The sequence below is a fragment of the Stylophora pistillata genome, chromosome 14 (assembly GCF_964205215.1).
Source record: "Stylophora pistillata chromosome 14, jaStyPist1.2, whole genome shotgun sequence".
Taxonomy (NCBI): Eukaryota; Metazoa; Cnidaria; class Anthozoa; order Scleractinia; family Pocilloporidae; genus Stylophora; species Stylophora pistillata.
The window spans coordinates 13,873,065-13,898,093 of NC_142532.1; the positions used below are offsets into that span (position 1 = coordinate 13,873,065).

The following is a 25,029-nucleotide window of genomic DNA, read 5'->3' on the forward strand; positions in this document are numbered from 1 at the left end:
CATAGCTCCACAGTTTCTTATTATAATAATAATAATAATAATAATAATAACAATAATGATAATAATAATAACAATAATAATAATAATAACAATAATAATAATAATAACAATAATAATAATAATAACAATAATAATGTGATTAACGGGCTACGCTCAGGCGCCCCGTCATACTATTCTTACTGTATGTAGCATACAAAAGTTTTAAACTGCTGCATAATAATAATAATAATAATAATAATAATAATAATGATAATAATAATAATACTAATAATCGTCACTGCTAATCGCCGTCGTAAAGTGAAGCAACGACGCAGCTCAACATGTCAGGTCGAACCGAAAGCTAACAGGAACTTCTGAGCTGTCAAGTCGCATCTGTCAAATATATGAGAAGTAAAACAGCGAGGAACGAGTAAGGTAGCCTACCTCTGAAGGTAAACAGACAAAGGGTTTTTTCTTCCCTTTTACTTAGGTTTAGCGATTTGAAAGAAGAAAAGCTGTTTGTACAGTTTCACTTAACGTTTTTGAGGTTCAATGAACGCATCTTGGATACATGATATCCTAATAACTTAGGATATCATGCTATCAGCGTCCTTATTTATTGATTAAAAAATTAAATATACAAAGATATCGACATGAGAGAATTGAATTTTACATCAATAAGACAAAATCGTGTAACAGTCAGGAGTCATTTCAAAATCCTGGTTTCATGTGGTCCTACTCTATATGTTAGTTGGTAGACAAGGGTATTAGTTTCATTTCTGTTTCTCTGATGCATAATTCATTTGCAAAAAGGAATTTGGAGTTATTTCCGAAAATTTGAGAGAAGGCGTCGAATGCCTAGTCTGATAAAGTATTTATAATTCGGCCATAATTGGTATTTAGTAGCAGCACCTGTCGACATTTAGTACAACCCTGTTAAAATTTAGAGACATTCTTCAGTTGAGGAAACAGATTATAATCTTGTGGCCGAGATAAACTGAGCTGAGTTGAGGTAAGGTGAGATATATCTAGATCATCCAGAAAACTTTCATTTTTTTTACTTATGTAGGTGAACCCTTCCATAGAAAATCCTCGTTATGGCCGTATACATGCTTTGTTTTCTATTAACCTCTATTTTCAGTCTTCCGTCACTTACCAAAACGTATATCGAACTCTAAGAAAATTGAAAAACGCAAGGTGAGCGGTATTGTTAGTGCAAAAGTAATGAAACCAATATCGGACAAGAAAGTTCCTCCGGTTCGTTCAAAAAAATTTTTACGACAAAATAACCGTCAAACCAAAATATCACAGAAGAAAGATTGACCAATTAACAGTAAAAAAGACGGCAATTTAAGTAATACTGACAGGAACAGTTTAATAAATGAATATGAAGATATTTTTTGAATTAACAAAAATTGTTGAAGCCATCCTAACTTTTAATGATGTTTTCTTCCTTCACCATAAACTTAGTGAGAAACAAATATAATTATAAGTAGCTTACAGCGAAAGTCAACTTTCGCCGGTTGTATTTTTCAGACGAAAATGAAAATATTTCTCTTATAGGAAATGGTTTATCGTATGATTAATCATGTTCTGAAGTACTCGATTCATGCGTTAAAAATTATAGTTGGCGAGGTAGATTTGGTATGCTATTTCAGCCGCTTATTGTGCATTGTTGGGTGGAATTTTCTGAAGTGTGAATAAAGTCATCCGAAAACCATATCATATTTTAATATTTCTATTCTCCTTTAACTTATCTTAGCTATTTTGAATAAAAATATTTTTGGGACAAAATGAGTCAGATGCACAGAGCTGCGATCAAAAGTTGCATATTTACGGTCATAGCAGCAGCGCAATGTAGGTGTCAACCTAAAATTAGTATTTTTATTGTAGAGAACCGTTAAAAAAGTATAACTTTTTTGTTCTAATACAGGATTGATACAAATGTGCAAAGCAAATAAATTCTTCAAACGACAGTCTAGCAAAAATACGAGTCCAGCAATTTGTGCTTAACATTAACTTAACAGCTGTTATGCTATCATTACAAAAGGCGACAGAACACACCTCTAAGCCAGCTCAGGTGCAGCGTTTTGGAAGAAAAACAAAACGAAAAACTGTTTGTAAAGTTTATCAACCTTTTTGAGTTTCAATTTCGGGTTGAGGCAAAAAAATATGCGAGAATGATTAAGATATCCTGTACTTGCGTAAAGTTTAGTGTCACACTTCATTAAATAAACATGAAAGATATGAAAACATGTTTATCAAAATGCAACCTTTTTTAGTTTCATTATTGGGTTTAGGCTAAACACCTAAGAGAATAGTTAAGATATTATGTAGTTGTGTAGAGGTTAGTGTCGGACTTCATTAATTAAACATAAAAGATATGAAAACAAATTAACCTGAGAAAAGAGTTCTTGAGGCTATCTAATGTATTAAATATTGCATAAGAAACAAATCGAGAGACACACAGGAAGTTGGAGGAAAACCGTAATGTATTAAATATTGCTTAAGAAACAAATCGAGAGACACGCAGGAAGTTGGAGGAAAACTGAACAAAAAGCATCGCATGCTTCGTGTGATGAAGTACCCAAAACTTGGCTATCATTGATACTTAGTACAACCCACTCAAAATTCAAAGACAAATTTCAGCTGAGGTAAATTGAGCTCACTTGAGCTCAGGTAAAATATCTCTATTGTATTTGTAAGATCGTCTAAGAAGTTCCTTTCGTATTTCTTTGGGTAAGTTTCCCATGACTTCGGTCTGACGAAGGGCTAGCGCTAAAAGCATCAGCTTTGAAACTCTTTACGGTGACCAATTTACGTTATCAACTCAGCTGATAAAACCAAGATTCCCATAACAAAGCCCCGTTTAGGCATATTCGTTTACTGTCGATAATTATTTGGAGACTCTCAATACAGATCGATGTAGGGTGATGAATGACACTTTTACCTTGTCTAACAATTCACGAAATGCTTTTAAAAAGAACCCAAATAATTTACGGGAAGATCCTCCATAAACAGAACAATTTTCGAGCCGATTGATGAAAAGAAAACAAAGGTCATGCTGATTAAAGTGCTACTGAGACCAAATTTAGCGTTTGCCAGATTTTTCACATTTTAGAATCCTTATCGGATACTTACCACTCTCGCGAAATTTGGAATTAAAGTTCGAAGTGGAAGTCTGTTTTATTTAGACTTGTTTTCCTCGATTCAACGTCTACCGTTACTCAAACTGCAAAATGACCGCGCGTTAGTCCGTGACGTCATATTTTCCCTTCAAATTTTGCGCATGCTCTTAACCAAGAAATGGACTGAGATTGTTGTACTTGAATAGTTCCAGGTGAGTCTGATCGTCGTTTTGAGGCCGGAAATGGCACCATAGGGTTGTGTTATGCAGGATTGAGCAATTATTCTTTAATATGAATGCTGAAATATCGCTACTCAGGCCAAACGAAATAGTTACGAAAGCTAATGGATGGTATTCGTACGCCTACATTGTTCAAACCTCCAGCCAAATTGGAGCATCGACGTAGATTAGGCATGAAAAAGGACATTTTCCCCAGGTGCCATTCCTAGAATATGGAAAACACTTTTCAGCTGGCCATGTCTCCAAGAAGTCGCCAAAGGGCGAGTGTTGTTGGATCGTGATCGTTTCGTTCGTTCTCACCTCACGGTTTCTAGACCTCGAGAACATGCAACGATTGAAATTTCCGTGAGTTAAATTTGTTTTTATTTTCTTTGTTATCTACTTAGTTATTCTCTGACTCATAATCCGCCTTGTCAGATTTGTTCGCAAAAAAAATTGTTGTGCTGGAATAAAGTCTTACTTTTCCTTTTAAAAATTGCTTTCGATCCATGAATATCAATAGCTATATTTTGCTGTAGGAGTATGAAAAGTTGCCTACATTCCTAACTTAACCAGGCCTGACAAAAGCCATGGAAAAGGCCTCTGCAGTTGAGAAGACAAGCTTTCTGGCGGGCTACCATTCTGTGGATAATCAATTTTCCCCAAAGATGTAGACCAGCTCATACCTATATTCTGTATGTTTATGAAATTTCATATAAAGCAAAGAACAGTTAGTTAACTTCACAGTGTATATGAACAGCAAAGCGCAAGGTATTATTTTCTTAAAAACAGAATACTTTCATTAACTAAATGATTATCGGGAGTAATTATATTTTTGGAGGCAAGTCAAATTTGTCTCTCCATGATATGCATAGCATAGTCACACTAATAATATCAGAAAGGAAAAGTTAGAACAAGTACATTTATTTACTTGTTCTGTTTTCTAATTCTTGGTTCTAGAGACAATTTGGTAGTAAAGTACTTATTCTCAATTGTTGTGCTAAATATGGGCTATCAATCCTACCACTGGCACCTTGAAGGGGAAACAAAGGTGGAAAATCAAGGCCAGCCACATCTTTGGGTAGCCTACCCAAAGTACAAGGATGTACTTTGACAGGCCAGGGTAGCATTAACTTATAATGAAGTTTTGCATAGTGCATAGATCAAGCAGATGCATACCAACTTTCACAAGTGTTTCCCTGTAAAAATAAATGTGTAACATGTGTAATCAGACTCCTTTTTTTGTTTTCTCAATTCATCATTTTGATACATTCTGTAATTGATAACCATATCAACAGAAGATATTAAAATAAAGGGGCCAATGAGCCTAAAAACTATTACACTAAGTGCTTTACACTTGATGTTTGACAAGGGGTCAGAAGAGCAAGCTATACAAAAGCTTTAATGATATCAATGAGTGTTCCAATAATCCCTGTGTAAACAGTGGTACTTGCACTGACTAAGTGAACAGTTATGTTTCTGCTTGTCATCCTGGATTCGAAGGACTCTGTTGTAAAACAAGAAGCAAAAGAAGACGGTGATTTGTTAATAATGGTGACCTTGACAGTATTCCTTCTGAAGTTTTTCTCACTACATCCATTCATTACTGGTAACCCCACGATGCAGTGGATAAACAGGTGTTCAAATAAATAAACCACTTAATCACTCATTAGTAATATTAGAATTGTCCTGCTTCACCAAATGTTTAGAAACATGATTACGTTATAGTAAAATTAATTTAACCTTTGTTAAGATTTATTTCCTCTGATCTAAACTTTTGGGAGCACCATTAATTTGTAGAATGCAGACCACCTTGCAAATCTAAGATTAGAGAAGGTGGTGAACTACAGATTTCCAGCAAGCCATGCAAACTTCAGGACCACATTGCTTAATTACTTGTTACTGTTAAACTAAGAAAGCTACAAACACTTTGATTTGATCCTCACAGGACAGTTGTGTATAGTTCAACACAAAATAATTTAGAAGTGTGCAAATTCCCTACTGCTACTGTTTAGTTGTCTTTAATTGAAAGGACATTACATAAGTATATGTATTTCTGGAGTTCAGTTTCTGGGTGTCACAGTAACAATCTGGACAAAATACTTTTGTTCCCTGAGAAAAACAAAAAGTAGTCCTTTGTAAAAGTTTATCAGCATTCTGATTTTTTCCGAAGATGAAAAGGTGCACAATGCAAACACGAGTCCATGGTAAGGTCTGATTTTCGCTATTGCATAAATAGTGCTCTCTAGCATGGTACCTTTCAGCGTGACCCAATGTGATTACCTTCCGATCATATTAGTTTTGCAGCAATGGCTTTAAGAAAGAAAAGTTGGATTTTCTTGTCATTTGGCACAATTTCTGATCCTGCTTTAGTTTTTCACCCTATTCTTGAACATATTCGTTCAGTGGATGCGTTTCCAGTTTCAGTAATGTTTTGTATTTTCTTAAATTGAGGTATTTATTTGACTCAAAACTCATATATAAGTTCATCTTAGGAGTGTTAACTAACTGTGCTTCTAGGTACTTAGTCTGTACGCAGCAAAAGCCACCCACAGTCACCTCAGAATGAATCCAAAGTTGTGGTTGACTATCATGTTTCTGATTTCCCGGATTGATATACTTGACGCTATTGGTCAGTGTCATGAGCAGGAACAATCAATTGGTGGAATGAACCTAAGAGGTCACATCTTTAAAGTGTATCGGGTTGGGTTGCCTGTAGAGTGTTATATCCGGTGTGAGGAAGAAGTCACGTGTCAGAGTTACAATGTCGTCGTTGGTCAAAACATCTGCGAACTGAACGATCGCACTAAGGAAGCAACACCAGAAGATTTTATTCCAGATAAACGGCGATTTTACATGAAACGTTCTGGAAACAGAGGTACGCTTGAAGTTCCCTCAATTAGCTTTTTGCGCTTGCGATTCTGAGGGGAAGACTTTTTTTCCCTTTTATTTTAAATCTGCACGATTAGAGAAATCTCAAATTTCAGAGGTAAACACTCTTTCAAGATAGAACTTTCAAGCCTTGGGATGATTCGATTTCTGCGATGGTTTCATAGTTTGTAATATTTTTGATCTACAAGGATAGAGGTAGAAGTGACATTCCGGAATCGCAACAGCAGTGTGATATTGACAATGGTCCCACAATGATGCCGAAACGTTGGCCTGTGTGTCTGTGTCATTGTTGTTGATTACCATCTTATTTCTTAGATTGAATAGAATTAGCACCGTTTTCATTTCTACCTGCTTTTATACAGGCAGGGAAAGTGCAAGCCCTTTTTCCTATCCTGTTGTTCCTTATCAGTTGCTGAAATCACATACTGAATTCCCGAATTCCCGAATTACATGATAATTTAAACTGCTTATGTGAAATATTTTTTACGGACGTAGTTCCCCTCGGATCCATCAAAGAACTTCCAGCCAATACCTGCGGTGAGATCAAAGCGAGTGAAGGCGACGAGATGGCTGATGGGAAATACTGGATTAACTCTGGAGAGGATAGCGAGGTCATCGAGGCTTATTGTGAAGGTAAATTGTTTCATTGGATTGTTTGAATCATTTTTCACCCAACTGCCTCCATAACATGTTCTTTTATCCTGACTTTTTTTTCAAACTTACCAAAACATCATCTTGGGGCAATGTTTTTGCAATATAGTGAATTAAAACGAAAAGGGTTTGTTTTTAGTAATTCCAATAAAAAGATAAATTCGGAGAAGATGAGTCATTGACACGAATCGTTCTCTCCCTTACACAAAATTGTTCTTATTGGCGAATGCGAATGGATTGAACCAAATAATAAGATCAGGACGCCGAAAATGACGTTGGTTGACCCTTTTTGTTATCGTGCAAGTGGCTGTTAGTTACCATTCGCAACATTAATTGACTGTTAGTAGCTTTATATATAATACAGTTGAACTTTCAATACTTTCCACTTATCCTATTAGTCTTATCCCTATTATTAAATCTTAGGGAGCTGGCAAAAGATAAATGGTGAAGAACTCGTCTGCTTTGGAGCCAAAGATAATTTGTATGGCTCCTTCAATATGACAAAGAGTGGACGAGTAAAGACAATGAAGCTTATTCACAGATCAGGGTCGGTGCGCTGCAACCATGTCACTAATGCATCCTACTGGGGCTGCACCTGGCCAACATATGGAGAAAATTTGATGACAATCATTACAGATGCCAGTAAGAAACCTGTCTTGCCGCCTGCTGAAAACTTGACAGCTTTTAGTTCCGGAGGGTTTGACAACAAAATTCATTTTTACAGTCTTCCTGGATATCACCATAATTCAACTGAGCTGGTTTTTCGCAACTTCGTCAATCCGTTGTCTGTTTTGAGCAACCAAGAGATGCAGATATGGTACGGACAGGATTGGATAGATCGTGGAGAGGAAAACAACAGTGGTACAACTTGTGTTGATGTGTATGCATGGTATGAGTGAATCTGTCGACTGGAGACATTGCATTCGATCAATTTAAACGTAGAAGAAAAACACTAGATTACAAACAAACACCACTCATGAACAAGAACCCGAGTAGGATTTTTAGGAAGACAAACCTATTCAAATCAATGTTTGAGGACTGCTATTTCTTTGCTGTATACCCAAGAGGTCAATAAGTTTTACTTAGCTTTAGTATAGTACACTGCCTTGCTTATTATTCTTCTAGTGCAATTTTAACTTTATTACAAGGTTTCATTTTACTAAATGCATGTAGTGAGTGAACGCTTCAGGCTTTTTTCTTAAGGAGAACATCTCTGCGTTGACTTTAAAACGTAAGAGCAAAATTTTAGAGGACAAATAAAACAAGAATCCAAGTAACATTTTTTAGAAAGACAAACGTCACACTGCATTAAGATAATGAGTAAATTATAGTTCAAGTTTGTTTCAATGTTTGAAGACTGTTATTTCCTTACTCTATACCCGAAATTAAAGAGAAAGACAGTGGTGATCAGAATGGTTTTTATCACTGACAGTATCGCTCAAGACCATCCATTTTTTTGGGTGTGGTATTTTTTTCAGCCAATTAGATGTTCCTAGCTGTAGTATAGTACACTCGCTTAGCATTCATAGTCATTGAAATCGTAAGTCAATCAGAATATTAAGTTTCAATAAATTCATGCCGATAGGTGCATATTTATTTTGGGTGTTAAACTCAAGCTCGCCGGATTAAAAAAAATAAAGAAAAAAAAAAGATAAAAGAGAGCGAAACAAGACAGACACATGGTGGACAACTAAAAAAAAAAAAAGGGAAAAACAAAAACTCTCTCGAAACAGTTTTCTCACTCCCATGAACCAAGACTATTTTCTTCTATAAACCCTCTAAAGGTATTCTGGGATCATCGAAGCCAGGAAAAACACTCTTGATGACGAGCATCCATGTCTAAATCAGGTTCGATCCAATGGTATTTAGTTTTTTTAACGAACTGATGCAGTTTTCAAAAACTATCAGTAAAAGATGAAAGATATATTTCTGTAAAGTATAGGGCTGAGTGGAGTTTAATTCAGTCTGTATCTATACGAGCAGAACAACTTAAACTGACAATCGCGGAACGAGGTTAAATGATGACCAATTTAAAATATCGTCGTCCAATCAGAAAAGGGCAACTGCGTGAAGGTTTCTGGCTGGCACTTGAGAGTCTTGCTACACATCCCGGACGCTCTAATACTGTGGGATTTTGATTTTCTTCGAGGGCTAGCTCCGGTCCGTTTGGATAAATTTTCGATTGGAATGTACGAGGAGAATTGTGAATCTTTTGACCTTAATGCTGCGAAGTTTGAAAGCGGAGCGATGCGATTTTGCAGGAGAAAAATCGCTCGGGCCCTGGAAGTCTTTAAAAATAAGGATTCCACCCCTGTCTATCTTTTAATACGTTACATTAACGACGAACTCAAACTTATTTAAAATCGCTCAAAAAATCATTTTTGAAGCAAAAGGACGACTATTCACCACAGGTAAAGTATTTCAACGTTTATTTATCATTGATTTATATACATAGTCAGCAAGATATCACTATAGGTGAAGCAAACGGTAAATCTGGTACATTCAATATAAAATAACAATCGACTGCAAAAACAGATTGTATGGGCCCCTTGTTGTGACACGCAATTTGACGATAAATTTATTGATCTCGCCTACTTAATTTTCTGTGAATATGAAAGTTGTAATTCATCATGCCTTTCTTGCCACGTAAAGTCATACCTCACCAGGTCCATTTAGCTAATATTGCTCTTCTCTCAGGACTGATAATTAACAACAATCAAATGAAAAATACGTAAACTTCACATCAAAATTTCCCTAGTGAACTCAAGTGTGAATCAAAACAAATCCTAGTTCCTATGTGTTTTGACTCTATTCGGAACAAAATCTCAGCTCGTGCTAGTTAAGGAAAACATTCGTTAAGAATACCATTCTTCCAGTTCCTCAGAGATAAAAGCTGATAGAAAACAAGTAAGAAACTTCGCCACAAACTTCTAACCATTAGCGTGACAGGTAATGCTCATTTTTCGCGTTCAATCATCGGCTACTCGTGATCGTTTACTGGGAACGTTTTTACGTATGCCATTCAGATGTCCTAATTTTCTAGCTTTTCTTAAGAGAGGATAGTCCTCGCTTTTCTTTATTTTGATGAAGAGCAAGACTTGTTCTTGGTTTGGAGGAACGAAGAGGATATTTTGAACGTCAAAAACGATGACAAAGATTTTATTTTTCTAGTATTCTCAAATTCGATAATTAAAATTCATTCTAACCGTCTAGTTGCTCCGTTTTAAGCCTTTATTTTTCGCCCCGTGATTTAAGTGAAAGAAGTTCAGAATTTTCCACTAGAATTCCACAAACTGCTCATCGAGAAGTAAAGTTCCCACGCTTAAGCTTTAAGAAAATTGTAGCGTCAAAGTGAACGAATTTTCATTTAAATAGTAATTGTAAACCTTGTTTACGGAAGAGAACAAAAACCACTTGCAAAGTTAATGTGCGATCAAGATTTATGGCAATTCCGGTTGTTGTCTGAGACTTGCCCTTTAATTCGTAGTTTCTACTAAGTTTAGAATTTTTAAGCTCTTTCTATAAATTTTTAACAAGAATTCCATGAAAACTTAAATTCAAGCTGGTCAATAGAAACAAATTTGATTGAAGGAACGATTAAAAAAAGAAATAGCTGGACGGTGTTTGAATCAGTGCACACGGCGCGATGTTGTCTTTCGACTTAGCCGCTTTTGCCGTGTGGGATCTAATACTGTTATTCAAGAATGTAAAGTTAAGTTTCACAATCGAAATAAATTTAACCAGTTGAAATTCTACGACCCTCATCCTGCTGAAAAACTTCGGAAAAAATATCAAAAATACATCCGTTTTCCGTTAGATTGTCAGATCGTAATCGCAGCAGTAGGCCAATTCTGGCCACAAAAATCGCGTTCTCTCCGTCCAAATTGAAATATTCTCCAATAGATATACCTTTCTTGTTTGTACCTTTATCTTGCATATTCTTGTTCCACGTTAGTTTTCATTACAATTTCTGCTCAGTTTCTCCGTGCCATTGCTTTCATTCAGCGATGAATCAATTACAGGCTTCGCTCTTCTGGCTGACAGTTCATCCAATTTTCCGGCGCTTTGATTGATTTATAACACCTTCTGAGGGTTTTCATGAGAATCAGCCTCTTGATCACAAACTAAGATTATTCTCTCTGACAACCACTCGCAGTTATGTCGTAAAAGCAATAAATCACCCTTTCTGTCGGTTTACCGACTGATACACCACGCGGAATGTTGGGAGAACTGGAAAAAAATGTGTGTAAAACACAGAGTGTTTCAAGTGAGGTTTATTGCTTTAATAACAACGTGCGAGGGTCTTTTTCAAATATCACCAGTGCACTAAAGGGAAATGTCCCGGATTTTATGTGTGGTTGATGATTTGTTTTGATTGAAATGCCGACTGATTCCATTGGTTGATTAGGTCTCAGTAGGTGTGTCAAGTTTTTTTATGATCCCTTAGTTCTTTGAACAGTGTCCGTGAAATTAACCAAGATCACTGACTACGATCAATTGCCCCGTCGATATTGTTGTGGATCAAATATATGCTTTATCTTTTAAAAATGATCCTTTGCTACAGGACGCTTTTTCTGAGAAAAGCGTTCCTTTGTTTCAGATTATCGGCGTTTTGAAAATGAAGTTAGTTTAAAGATTTCAATTCGGGACGTATGCAAAACATGGATCAAAGGCTTAACGAAGGACCAAACATAAAGGCCTAAGAGCTTTTGTAACTTAAGCTTATTCGTCAGTGTTTGATCTGGAGATATGATTAAATATGCCAAGCGCCGCAATTAACTTTGAGCAAAGACAAATATCCAGTGAAAGAAAACGGAAATGGACAATCCAAGGTTTCAAGGTTTTCACGCAAATTTGATTCGAAGCTTACCCATATAGAGAGTTCAAAAACAAATCAGAACAAAAACAGGAATGATGGAAAATATAAACAGGTATAGTTGTTAGAATACATATCAATCATGACTGTGCCAGAGCGACTGTGATCACGCAAAGATCCATTGCGGCCAGCTTATAAGGACGATTTTCGATCATCGCTGTGAAACAAGTCTCAGAAACTACATCGTCCGCCATTCTAGTGAAATGAACTATGAGCTTGCAATGATATCCTTTCATATGCGTTGACTAAGTGTAAGGCCACATAAGTCGCAGCTGCCGAGTTTTACGGCGCTTTCGTCCCGAGCAACTTTCATGTTCCTTGGAATTCGGCTGTCGTTTATTCATAAAACACACGTCTTGAGCAGTTCGTTTTCTTTTTTTCTTGTGAAAAAAACTTGCTTGTTCTTTTAGGCCACAATTTGGCAGGATTTCATTGATCATTTCACTTTCAGATTCCGTATTAAGACTGAAAAACCTAAGGCAAAAGTGTTCAAAACTTCGATCTGCCGAATTATTTTGGTTTGTGAACTATTTCGGATTGTGAACTTTGATGGTCTGACATTTTGACAACTTTAGTCCGTGTTTAACCAATCAAAATACTTGATGTATTCTAACAAGTGTGCTTTAGGAGAGTATAGAGCATGCTTTCGACGCTGTCGTTCGCTTTTGAAATAAAGTTTCATTTGAAAATTGAAAAGTAATGCGTGGGGAATTGAACGCAATCTTTATTAGAAAGTAAGGAGAAACAGACTTCTTGAGTTCTTTGGCCGCTTCTTAAGAGCCACTGACCGTAAATATCTAGAATCCGCCGACAGTTGCAAAATTTAGTAATTCGTTTATTTTTTCTAAAGGACCCTTTTAATGAACGTTTTTCGAAAATTATATCCAAAAGTTCTATCGCGCTTTTTCATATCAAACTCACGGGGTACAAATAGTCTCTTACTGAATTTCGTGACCACGCCCACTTCATCGGCCCACTCAAATCGAGTGCGATTTTTGGATGTTATATCATCTTGCCGACTCTCTGTATAAAAAGTTAACAATGTACCACCGAAATATTGAACTATAATATCATGGCTTTCCATTTTGTGTATTTTCGTACTACAAAGTAAAGTTTTTCCCTCGTCATTTTCACCTTTTCCCGAGCGGGTCCGTCAAAATTAAGAAGGCGTTCGTGGTCAAAACAGGACCGAGCAAGGAGTCTTAGGCGATTTCTCTCTTACGCAATCGCAAATTGAAAATGTACCGCCAATATCAAAGAGAGGAACAAATTTCCTTTGTTTTGATATGTAAATTGTCGAACGAGGAGCAGATTAAACCTCGTCAAATGGCTAGTCAAAACAGCCACACCTTCCTCCTCTTGCTCGTTTTCTGTTTTATAAGTGTGAAAGCAGTGGGAGAAGAATCGAGTAGCTCGGAAAGCGCTTCACCATCGTTTACTTACGAGATAAACAAGTAAGATTTGTAAAGTTATTTTCCGAAAGAGTCGGAATAAATACATTTTTTTTCAGGTTAGATTGCTGTTTTTACCCTAAACGTCGTCCAATAAATTTTTGTTGCAGCCTACTAATCTGTACAATTTCGAATGAAAATATTCAGATGCTTCACCGTCCCCGAAGGGGCTTCTGTCCTTGTGTACCGGTTCACAAGGGAATTACCATTGTTCTTTCTTTGTTTAGGGGTTATCGGTTAGCTATTGTGTATTGTTTGGTCTTTTGTATTGGCTCTTGTGAACCGGTACACGAGGACAGAACCCCGAAGGGTCTCCACTCATCGAAGCGTGTACTGTAGCCAATGTGAATTTTCAGTCTCTTGTTGGGTTTGTCAACCTCCGTGACTTCAATATCATACAATTTTGTATCTTTTCTCTGTGAAATGACCTTTTTAACAGGGGTGTATGCTGAGTATTCGTTGCAGATTCGCTTTGGTTCTCTTATCTCTCTCTTTGGCTTTTCCGCCATTTTGAAAATTTGCTCAGGAGGGCATCTGGGTTAGCGGCCGCGCCAGGCTGGAACCGACAAAAACAAATGTTCCTCGCAGTGGGGAAACAGTTTGATATGATTTCTCCGAAAAATCAAAAAGTTCAAAATACGCCTAAATGGCCGATGTCCCCCTTAAAGTAATGAAAAATTATGCAACTTCGGCAACTACGTACGCTACAACGCGATACAACCCCGCTTTTAAATTTTGTGTGCTAGCAGATGGTCTTTTGATCTCTTGGAAAATATTGATTTCTTGTTATGTCGTTATGTCTAAGTCTGAATAGTGACCAGTTGAAATAAAGTATTACGCGTCTCTTTTGCGGAGGTAAAGTAAAGGTCAACTTTAGTGGCCTGTGAACATGTCTGCCATGTATACTTAAAAAACATAATGTACATCATCTTAAAGCTTTATCCTTTTATTTTAATTCCTCCAATTCCCTATCTTGGCCCACCATAAGCGGCACGTCCAGATTTAAAAGATTTTGGACTATTTTGTCAAAATTGCAATGCGAACACATAGACAGCTGTCACAACCTATTAAAAGGCCTTTAGAAAGGTCTTGTATGATATATTTACAAACCAAAATATATGCTACCTTAAATTTTTATCCTTGTAGTTTAATTCCTCAAAGTTTCTTTCTTGGCCCGCCATAGGGGGCGCGTCCAGCTTTTAAAGAGTTCGGGCTAAAAAATTACAAAAATGTAATGCGATCTGTTGCGGCTGTCACGAACGGCTGTCACGCAAGAGGTCAAGGACAATCTTTTGGCTTGGCCAGGAATGTAACAAATATATGACCTCTTGCGTGACAGCCGTTCAACGGATCGCATTACAATTTTTTGTCATTTTAGCCTGAACTCTTTGAAGGCTGAACGCGCCGCCTATGGATTGGGTAATTTTAACTCTGATACAGCTGTTCAACCAACTCTCTCAGCTCCCTTTCTGCGGCGACGAATTTTGTTCCATTATTAAACAACACCTCCGTAGAAAGTCTTCTTCGGTTGACCATTCTGTAGAAGGTATTCAGGAAGGAATCATTCTCTAATCCGATCGCCATCTCCAAATATAGGTACCGCTTTTGCGAAAAGGTCCTCCAAAGTCCTCAGTTGCTTGGGCAAATGATGGGAGTGATAAGCGAAGTCCTATTTGAGGGAGAGGAGTCATAATTTTCTTTTCACCACTTGCTTTTCGTAACTTGCTAGAATCTTTGAAGCAATCCACTGACTCCATCGGCTCTCTCTGACAAAGTAGGTAGAGGCAAATTTGGTCGGTAGACTTCCGCTTTTCTAGCTGTCAACGGGTCCCACCCAGGTCCAACTGAAGGGGGTTAGTCTAGCAACTGACTCGCCTGGTCTGCCTTTAAAATCTTTGAATGTATGGTGGAGATCTACTCGGCCAATGCCTATTAACACGTACATGTCCACTAAAGGGTGTGGTTCGGAATCCGGGAACTGGATGCTTCTAAGGTGTGGCCACTTGTTTCCATACATCTTCCAATCGATTGTCTCCAAGTACTCTGGGCCTTTTTCTGCGGCGAATGCGTTGACAGCTTTTATCACGCTACGATCCACACTTTCTAGTTCAACCTCCACGGAAGTGGTTTCAAACGTTTCGGTTTGGTTGTTTAATATGTTTACAGTTACTCTACGCGGAGTTCCTTGAATCCCGAACTTGCCTGCTGCGTCAGCAGTAATGTACGTCTTCGTTGAGCCTTCATCGATTAAGGCGTTTACTTTAATTTTGTGGTCACCGTTTTTCAAAAACACTGGAACGGTTCGCTAACCAAGAAGACTGCTTTGTACACCTTCTGCTGTTCCGGTAAAGTGTGAACTTCCAACTTGCTGGTCATTTGGTTCTTGAGGGGGTATCAAAACTACCAGGGCTTTTTCTTTTCCTGGTCCTTACGATTTGTGTCTGTGCGGCTCTTGTCAACGTGCAAAAGTTTACTATGAGTGTCTCTACAGCTGTTCATTCCATAAATCCTTGTTTTGGTACATGTTTGCCCGCGTCACAAGCTCAAACGTTTTGCAGTGTCTTATCTTTGTTGAATTCCTAGCTCTTTGAACTTATCACATCGCCAAACGCCATGTGGTCCTTTGAACACTTTGCAAGGGCAAAATTTCCGGGTTTCTGACTCTTGAGAATTCCCGAACAATAATATCTCGCCACGGGTACGTCTTGAATCAATGTTCTTGTATCAAGAATTTACTTCTCGTATAGTCTCCAAGGGAATAGTTTGAAGTTCTGCTTCCCGTAATACGAACTTCTGCAGGGTCTCAACTGATTCCCAGCGACTGTGTTTTGAAAAAGCCAGTGATTTTATCTGTTTAGCATTGCCTTGTTCGACTCTTTGCGCAAGTTAATGAACAATGTTCCTTTTCCACGTTACCACGCTCTATAACTCATCCTTTCGACCGCCCAAAAATTCTTGCACTCTTTCATTCGTCTCCGAAATTTCCCTTTCTAATTTCTCCATTTCTTCGACGACTTCGTTTGTTTAAGTTCGGGTTTTCAGAAGTGCATATTCGGTTGAAAGACGCTCCTGTGCATCGCTTAGTTGCCGGCACAATTCCCTTAATTATTTTCGAGTTGAAACGTCTTCTTCAGCAACCATGTTAAGCAATTTGTTTTTTATGCGTGTAAAGATGGACTTCTACTTAGCTTTTTCCTGTTTTAGATTCTGCAGTCTTTCTTCGATGTCCTCTTTAAATGTTGCCTCGCCGCCGTCCTCAAAGGAATCTTTGCTCGCCGATATGGCCTTTTAGATAACCTCGCTCTGCTACCAGAAAATGTTCTCAAGACTTATTTTTATTCCTAACGAAATCTGTATCATGTTATTGACCTTCAATTTACCATGATCGAATTCTAATTTAAATTTTCTTGATAAAAGAGAGGGTTTTTCCGGTTAAGAGAGGGTTTCCAGATATGTTTAAAAATAATTACAGTTTACATTCGGTCACAAGGCAACTCTTATTATAAGAACGATGCCAATTAATTAAACAAAAGTAAAACGTAAATTCTTGGCGATAGTTAAATTTTGTGGGCTAAGGGAAACAACAACTAGAATGTTTTCTTTTTTGGCCCTTAAAGAATGCTTTTACTCGCTTGTGGACCAGCCATCTCCTTGACTTCTTGTTTGTTACCGACCTCTTAGTTAGAATTCAGCCTTTTCCCCCACGTACCATGTAATTTAAAAACGAAATTACGAGAAATCCGAGGTAAATGTAGGAGTATGCATTTTGTTAAACCAGCTTTTTAATGTAGTGAGGCCACAAAGACACGCCACAAGGCTTAAAAGCAAAGCTTTATTCCGAACACACGTAGTACATCACACTTCACTTTCATTCTCCCGTACACACTTTTAAATTCCCGGATATATTTGCGAACTACCTTTATCCTAATACACTACAAATGTCCTCTCGATTTTCCTCCAATCGCAGTCGGGAATGCGAGAGATTGCTGCCTATGACATAAAATACCCTTGTACACTACAATACAATACAATGCAATACAATACAATGTCCTTTATTTAACGAAGGTGACGTAATTAACCCAATGAGTTAACTAACTACGGCCATCACAGCTGCACAAATTACACATATAAGATAATGACTAGTCAGCAATACGACTTACTACGAGAGAAACTAAAACTAGACAATTGCATGCTTTTACGTAGAATATAATATGATATAAACAATTACCTTTTATAATTACACGACTCGGGCAGTCAAAGGGCCAATAACTAAAATCTACCAATCAAAATGCTCTTTTGCCGGTCAGTATTCTCTAAGTATTGGACCGGGCACTGTCCCGAATGGTTCCGAATAATACCGCACTTGTATCCCTTTGAACTTCAGTGGTATAATAAACCTCTTATTAACCAAGCTTGCTCGGGACCGTACTGGAAGAATATCGGCCCTCGGTCTTTTTTGTACGGACCTCGCTGCGCTCGGTCCGTACTGTCAAGACCTCGGGCCGATATTCTCCTAGTACGGCCCTCGCGCTTGGTTAATAAGATATATATGCAATTACAATAAAGAGAAAAACGACAATCAGAACACATTCCTTCTTCAAGATGAGAAACATCCCTAGTACACTTAAGGAACAAAATAAGAAGTTTATGCTTAAAATTATTTAATATAGATGAAAAAATAGTAGAAGAAGGAGATACACAAGCTATTTGCTTAAAATCAGTGTCAAGGCAATTAATTAAAAAGGGTGGCAACAGAGTAAGCAAATGTGCGCCTTCCAGAATTAGACTGGGGGAAAGGAACTTGAAAAATAAAAGCGCAAGCTCTTGTGCGCAAACCAGTTGAACAAATGGAAGACAAGAAATTGAATTTACGTTTAAGACAAAGAGAAACATCAGGATTTTTAAGAATAGTGAATAAGAGTAGTAGTTTTCTTAGTTTTAAAAGGTCGAAAATAGGAAACCATTTGAGTTTGAAAGAGAAGTCACCATCAAGGAGCAATGTAGCTGCATGTTTCTAATGGCAAAGAAGACGAGCCAATAAATAACTAGAACAGCTACCCCATGTTCTCGAACAAAAAAAATGGGGTTATGAATACAAGAGTTGTAGAAACGTAGAGCGCAGTAACGATTGAGAAATGGTTTCACCTTGTGCGGTGAAAGTCCCCACAATAAAGTCAATTATTTCTAGTTGGACGTCAAGGACGTTAAAAACATTTCTTTCTTAACTTACCCTACTTTACACCCGACAACAAAAATATTCACTTTGAAATCCGACCTACATACTTGTTTGCAAAAGTGCGAAAAATTTGGCGATTTTTACCTTTAAAGACCGCCAATTCCAGCTTGATTATCTGCAGATAAGGAGTAATTTGGACATCATGATACCCAATACGTAAAATGTAACATTTATTCATCCTTTTTTTGATGATCTTTTTTTACTGAAGCTTTTTTAATTAGAAAAGATAATTTATAACGATTTTCTGCGTATTGCCCGTGCTTTTCCGGTTTCTTTAGAAATTTAACCTTTGTATAGGCAGGCATAACACACAGGTGTCCTGAAATGTGTTAAACAACTTAAATGGTGACGATATGCAGATCATGGCATCTCAGCCTGTGGACCATGTTTATCAAACAAAATAATCTTCCCATTTTTCAGTACGGTACTAGAGACAACCCCTTAATAATCTCATCACATCGTTGTTTTACACTTTCTTTTACTGCAGAACGCTTCATAATGGAGTATTCATCAGATCAATTGAACAACTTCAGAATATGTTACGTCGCCTTCAACTTGATTCCGAAAGAACTTGGGAAATCTTCAGACAAGAGGAAGATTTCCGCTACAAAGAAAACTTGGGAGAATGGAAAAATACGCCAAGGAATGGTCAGGATTTTCTACAGGAACGAGTCCAAGAAGAGTCACAAGAAAAATGCTCATTACCTGTCAACACTGCAGAATGGGAAAACAGAAGAATGGGATTGCAGTTACTTATTTTTTGCCCTTTTGTTATCGGATAGCATTGGTTCAACGGTTAGCACTGCCATGATAAAAGATATCGATGATCTTCGTCAAGTCAATAACATCGCTCATAGCGGAGAGGCAACAATAACGGACACTAAGGTCCAGAATAACGCAGGGAGAGTTTTAAATGCTCTAAACTCCTTGAGTCTTCCAATCTCTGACATCATAACCATAAAAAAATCAGAAAAGTTTTCCTACAGCAGAAGTCAACAACCTGAGGGCAAAGGCTGCAAATTCTCCAAACAGAGCTACAAATTCGGGATGAACAAGTGGAATGTCTAAAACAAGAAATCAACTCTAAATTCGAGTCTATTGTCATCTCACTTTTACGCCACCTCACAAAATCATTCCGAGAAAAGAGGGCGTCAGAAGAATCATGGGAAAAATGAAAGAGCTCAAAGAAGCATCTAATGACGCAGTTAGTACCATTTATTTATCCGGAATGCCTGGATGTTGAAAAAGTCAAATGGCTCGTCAGATTGGACAACAGTGCTTCACAGGGTTATCAGGCAGATAAGAAGGTTTGACTTTCGTCACAACCTTAAATTCAGAGACTCTCGAGACTCTCGCTGACTGGTACCTTACGTTGGCTAAACAATTGGGAGTTACAGAGTACACCCTGAGTCACCTTGCCTCCTGAACAGTGGAAAGCCCAAAAGAAACAATTCCGCATCTTTTGCGTTTGATTAAGTCGAGAACTGCTCGGTTGTTCAGGTGGCTGATGATCATTGATAACGTTGTCGATCTGTCATTGGTTCGGCACTCTCTTTCCCAGACAGCTAGTGAAGACTGGGGTCACGGCCTGGTGCTGAGTACAACTCAAGACAGCAATTCAATAGCAGCAAATGCCCCTCTAGCTTACCAAGTCTCTAAGCGCAGGAATGCAGCGAGAAGATGCATTAGAGCTACTGAAACAGATATCGCAAATTTCAAATCATGTAGGAGCCGAGGTTGTTGTTGAGGTCGTTGAGTCTCAGCCACTCGCATTGGCAGCCGCAGCATTTTACGTACACACAGTTGTGAATCACGGCTCCTCAAATTACACATGGAAGAATTATCTGGAAGATCTTTTTTTTGTGGCAAACTTGAATGTATAGAAGAACCTCTCGTTATGGAAAATACAGCTTATTCGAAGACAACGACAACCGCTATAAAGTTGGCATTGAACAATGTTTCGACGAACGACGAAGTACTCCGGCAGACATTTGCTTTTTTTTCGTTAATTACTTCATAATCTGTTCCTGTGGAGGTCGTTGTTAATTTTGTTAAAACTCGAAGCTCGGGCTACACAGAAGCGTTAATCAGAACAAAAATGATAAAGAATGTTTAGAAATACATTTGATAATAAAAATTAACGGTAAAAAACTACGACGTTTCGAAGTCTGCATGACCTCATTATCAAGTAAAATGTTAAAACTGATGTAAAATTGTAGTTCAGAGATTATATACAAATAAAATGTGATAACTTCATTAGAATAATGAGCGTTCATTGTTATTGGTGTTTAGCATGTCAGATCGTGCAGTATATGTTTAAATAAATACTTTTGCACGTATTGAGTCAGACTGCGTGTTTAGCTTTGGTTTTTGTTCGCGAATGAATAGCATTTCGTGAATTAGGCAGTCCATTTTTCCGCGGCATTTCTTGAGAACGGAAAACATTTCCCCTAGGCCAGTGGACGCTCCACCGTGGGCTTCTTTCAGATGCTTGCCAATGACAGAGGCTTTATGTTCTTCTATGCGTTGATGAAGATGGCGTGTGGTATAACCGATATAATCCGCATCGCACGAATCACATTTAAAAGTGTAAACAACGCATTGGTGGTTAATTAAAGCGGGCTTCTCTTCTTGTATCTTGAGCTTTCCCTCGATCTTACGACTCGTGAAAACTGGTTGTAGGTCAGTTCCGATTTTCCGGCCAAGATCTTTCAGCTGATGTCTTACTGTGTCGGCCGATTTTTGGTCTTTAAATGGTAAAGTTATTCTGACAGGTTTTTGTGTAGCCGCGTCAAGTTCAGTTGGGGTTTCGTGACGGCTTTGGATCGTAGAACTCGTGTACCAGGCGATAGCTGAGTTGATGAGTTTCACTGGGTACTTAAGCTTAGTAAACATCCGCTTGAGATGCTGGCATTCCTTCGTAAAAGATTCTTTCGTTGATGACAGGCGGTAAGCTCGGTTCAGCATTGTATTCAGCAGAGATCTTTTGTAACGCTGATCGACATGGCTCTGGTAATGTAAGAGCAGTCCTGACAACAAGCGTATATCATAAACCAACTGATACAGGACTGCTCTTACATTACCAGAGCCATGTCGATCAGCGTTACAAAAGATCTCTGCTGAATACAATGCTGAACCGAGCTTACCGCCTGTCATCAACGAAAGAATCTTTTACGAAGGAATGCCAGCATCTCAAGCGGATGTTTACTAAGCTTAAGTACCCAGTGAAACTCATCAACTCAGCTATCGCCTGGTACACGAGTTCTACGATCCAAAGCCGTCACGAAACCCCAACTGAACTTGACGCGGCTACACAAAAACCTGTCAGAATAACTTTACCATTTAAAGACCAAAAATCGGCCGACACAGTAAGACATCAGCTGAAAGATCTTGGCCGGAAAATCGGAACTGACCTACAACCAGTTTTCACGAGTCGTAAGATCGAGGGAAAGCTCAAGATACAAGAAGAGAAGCCCGCTTTAATTAACCACCAATGCGTTGTTTACACTTTTAAATGTGATTCGTGCGATGCGGATTATATCGGTTATACCACACGCCATCTTCATCAACGCATAGAAGAACATAAAGCCTCTGTCATTGGCAAGCATCTGAAAGAAGCCCACGGTGGAGCGTCCACTGGCCTAGGGGAAATGTTTTCCGTTCTCAAGAAATGCCGCGGAAAAATGGACTGCCTAATTCACGAAATGCTATTCATTCGCGAACAAAAACCAAAGCTAAACACGCAGTCTGACTCAATACGTGCAAAAGTATTTATTTAAACATATACTGCACGATCTGACATGCTAAACACCAATAACAATGAACGCTCATTATTCTAATGAAGTTATCACATTTTATTTGTATATAATCTCTGAACTACAATTTTACATCAGTTTTAACATTTTACTTGATAATGAGGTCATGCAGACTTCGAAACGTCGTAGTTTTTTACCGTTAATTTTTATTATCAAAAATGATAAAGTCTTCCTTAATTAATCATTTCTGCGATGAGAACAGAACGCCAAGATATTTAAGGTTGTATAACATGGTACATCGAGTCCTCCAAAGATATTCTGCGTCTAATTGTTGTGAGAGAGTCAGGTTCATATCTGAGGCAATTCCTGTCTTTTACTCTCTAACTGAATCAGAGTGTGATCATTTGTTACAAAGTGGAGAAGCATGGGAGAAGCTACGAAAAGTTACGGCCCACTGTAGAGGGTTATTTGACACTCTAACTGACACGCTTCAAGATAAAGTGACTTTAACAAAGGAATTACAATCCATTATTACCCCAAGCGCCATAACTTTGTGGTTATCTACAAAAGCTGCTGTTTGTTGCGATCTGAGTAAAATTTCAGATGCATATTTATTCCCAACATCTGCTTGCGAAATTGCTGAAAACAGTGACAAATCAAGAGAAAATCAATCAGCTACAGCAAATGCTTTAATTGTACATGGCAGAGTGTTAATAAAATTATGTCTCAATAAACTTTCAATATCATACTATGAAAGAGCTATCAAAATTATAAATGAAATTTATGAAGAAGAATATTCCAAGCTAAGAATGGCGTATAACGACCTGGGGAAGATTTATCGAGTAACTGGAAACTACCAAAATGCAAAAGAATGCCTTAAAAACGCAATCGATATCTCGGAAAAAAGTCATTACAAGGATGATACTGAAACAGCAAAAGTTTTGGAGAACATGTGAAGACTTTTGCATAACCAGGGAAAGTACCCTTACGCAAAAGAATACCACGAGAAAGCGCTTTTCATCAGAAAAAAGATTTGCAACCAGGAACATGCTGATATAGCATCAAGTTACAACAATTTGGGTAATGTTTATAGAGGCCTGGGAAAGAACAATGAAGCAAAAGAATACCACGAGAAAACACTTTCATCTGGAAAAAGATATACGACGAGGAAAATGCTGATGGAGCATTAAGTTACAATAACTTGGGCACTGTTTACAGTAACCTCGGAAAGTACAATGAAGCAAAAGAATGCTACGGGAAAGGACTTTTCATCAGAAAAAAAGATTTAGGACCATGAACATGCTGATGTGACATCAAGTAACGACAACATGGGCAATGTTTACAGAGGCCTCGGAAAGTACAATGAAGCAAAAGAATACCATGAGAAAGCCCTTTTCATCAGGAAAAAGATTTACGACCAGAAACATGCTGATGTAACATCAATTTACAACAACTTGGGCACTGTTTACAGTAACCTCGGAAAGTACAATGAAGCAAAAGAATACTACAAGAAAGCACTTGTCATCAGAAAAAAGATTTACGACGAGGAGCATGCTCATGTAGCAATAATTTACAACAACTTGGGCCCTGTATACAGTAGCCTCGGAAAGTACAATGAAGCAAAAGAATACCACGAGAAAGCACTTTTCATCACAAAAAAGACTTACGTCGAGGAACATGCTGATGTAGCACTAAGGTACAACAACTTGGGCAATGTTTACAGTGACCTCGGAAGGCACAGAGAAGCTAAAGAATCCAACGAGAGAGCACTTTATATCAGGAAAAAGATTTTTGAAAAAGACCACACTGCTGTGTCATCGTGATCAAGTTATGAAAACCTGCTACTGCTTACGGCGAGCAACATTTTGATATGGCAAAAAGTTAGAACAATAGGGTGTTGATTATAGTGAGCACCACAGAATGTACAATGAAGGTAAAGAATACCACGAGAAAGCTCTATCATCAAGAAAGGGTAACACAAAGAGGAACATAATAGTATGCCAACAGCTATAGCAACCGATTAACACTTTATCGTAAGCTCGGAGTGCACGAAGAAAAAGAATACAAAAAATAAACAAACAAAATCACCACTCTTTAGAAGACACAGGCATGCTAAGCATGCAGGAGTTATTTTTGTGAATGTGCGGGGTTGAAATGGGACACCTAGTAACTGGTGCTGGTGTCTGAATAACTCTTGGCAATAATAAACTGCATTGATACCACGCTTCCTGTATTCCCCTTCACAGCCCTAATGTGAAGTCGTCATACAACGCTCTCTGTCCAAAGTTGCACGACGAAACTAAACAACGACCTTCTCGTAGGCTAATATAATGCTTACTGCCGCCTGTTCGTCAGATACAAAGTCGTAATTGTTATTCTGGGCGTAAATGGCCAAAATCAGTAAATCCCTTTGGTTTTCCTGTGCAGCAAAATGTACCATAGGCATTACGCAGCACTTTTTAACTGGCGTAAAGCAATGTGGTGGACATAGCTTGGGAATGAGGCTGAGATCTGGCATCGAGTGTCAGTCAAGCTCAAAACGCTGGACCGATAACCAAGCTTGTTACAGTTTAACTTATCTTTAGAGCGAACTTAAATATATCTATTTATAACACAAACCTAATACTGTGAATCACTTCTATTGTTATCGTACTGATCAGAACAACAACCCTTGAGAACAGTAAAAGTTCACTGGCTGATTTTTTAAATTCGATTAATTAATATGAATGTCTTATGTAAGCAATGGCGATTGAATCCATCAATAGATTAATATAGCGCACGAAACACTCAACTTTACATTTCTGACCAAAAAAAAAAAAAGCTTGGAAGTCACTGCCACCTAA

The 25,029-nt window shown here is 38.0% G+C and overlaps 1 protein-coding gene and 1 pseudogene across 1 annotated transcript; both read left to right on the forward strand.

Annotated features, from left to right (window-relative positions):
* Positions 1 to 5,807: 5,807 nt before the first annotated feature.
* LOC148716657 (uncharacterized) lies at positions 5,808 to 8,458 on the forward strand. The gene is made up of 3 exons (XM_088745420.1): positions 5,808 to 6,203; positions 6,713 to 6,850; positions 7,292 to 8,458. The coding sequence occupies exons 1-3, from the start codon at positions 5,891 to 5,893 to the stop codon at positions 7,765 to 7,767; spliced, it is 927 nt and encodes a 308-aa protein (XP_088601546.1). The 5' UTR covers positions 5,808 to 5,890; the 3' UTR covers positions 7,768 to 8,458.
* Positions 8,459 to 18,929: 10,471 nt separating this feature from the next.
* Positions 18,930 to 24,009, forward strand: LOC148716658 (uncharacterized; annotated as a pseudogene).
* The last annotated feature ends 1,020 nt before the right edge of the window (positions 24,010 to 25,029 follow it).

What these genes read in the sequence shown, in the direction of transcription:
- LOC148716657 (XM_088745420.1), top strand. Translation starts at nt 5,891, where the DNA reads ATGAATCCAAAGTTGTGGTTGACTATCATGTTTCTGATTTCCCGGATT. An exon ending in GAAACGTTCTGGAAACAGAG is followed by an intron (nt 6,204 to 6,712) that starts GTACGCTTGAAG and finishes TTACGGACGTAG; the next exon opens with TTCCCCTCGGATCCATCAAA. An exon ending in CATCGAGGCTTATTGTGAAG is followed by an intron (nt 6,851 to 7,291) that starts GTAAATTGTTTC and finishes ATTAAATCTTAG; the next exon opens with GGAGCTGGCAAAAGATAAAT.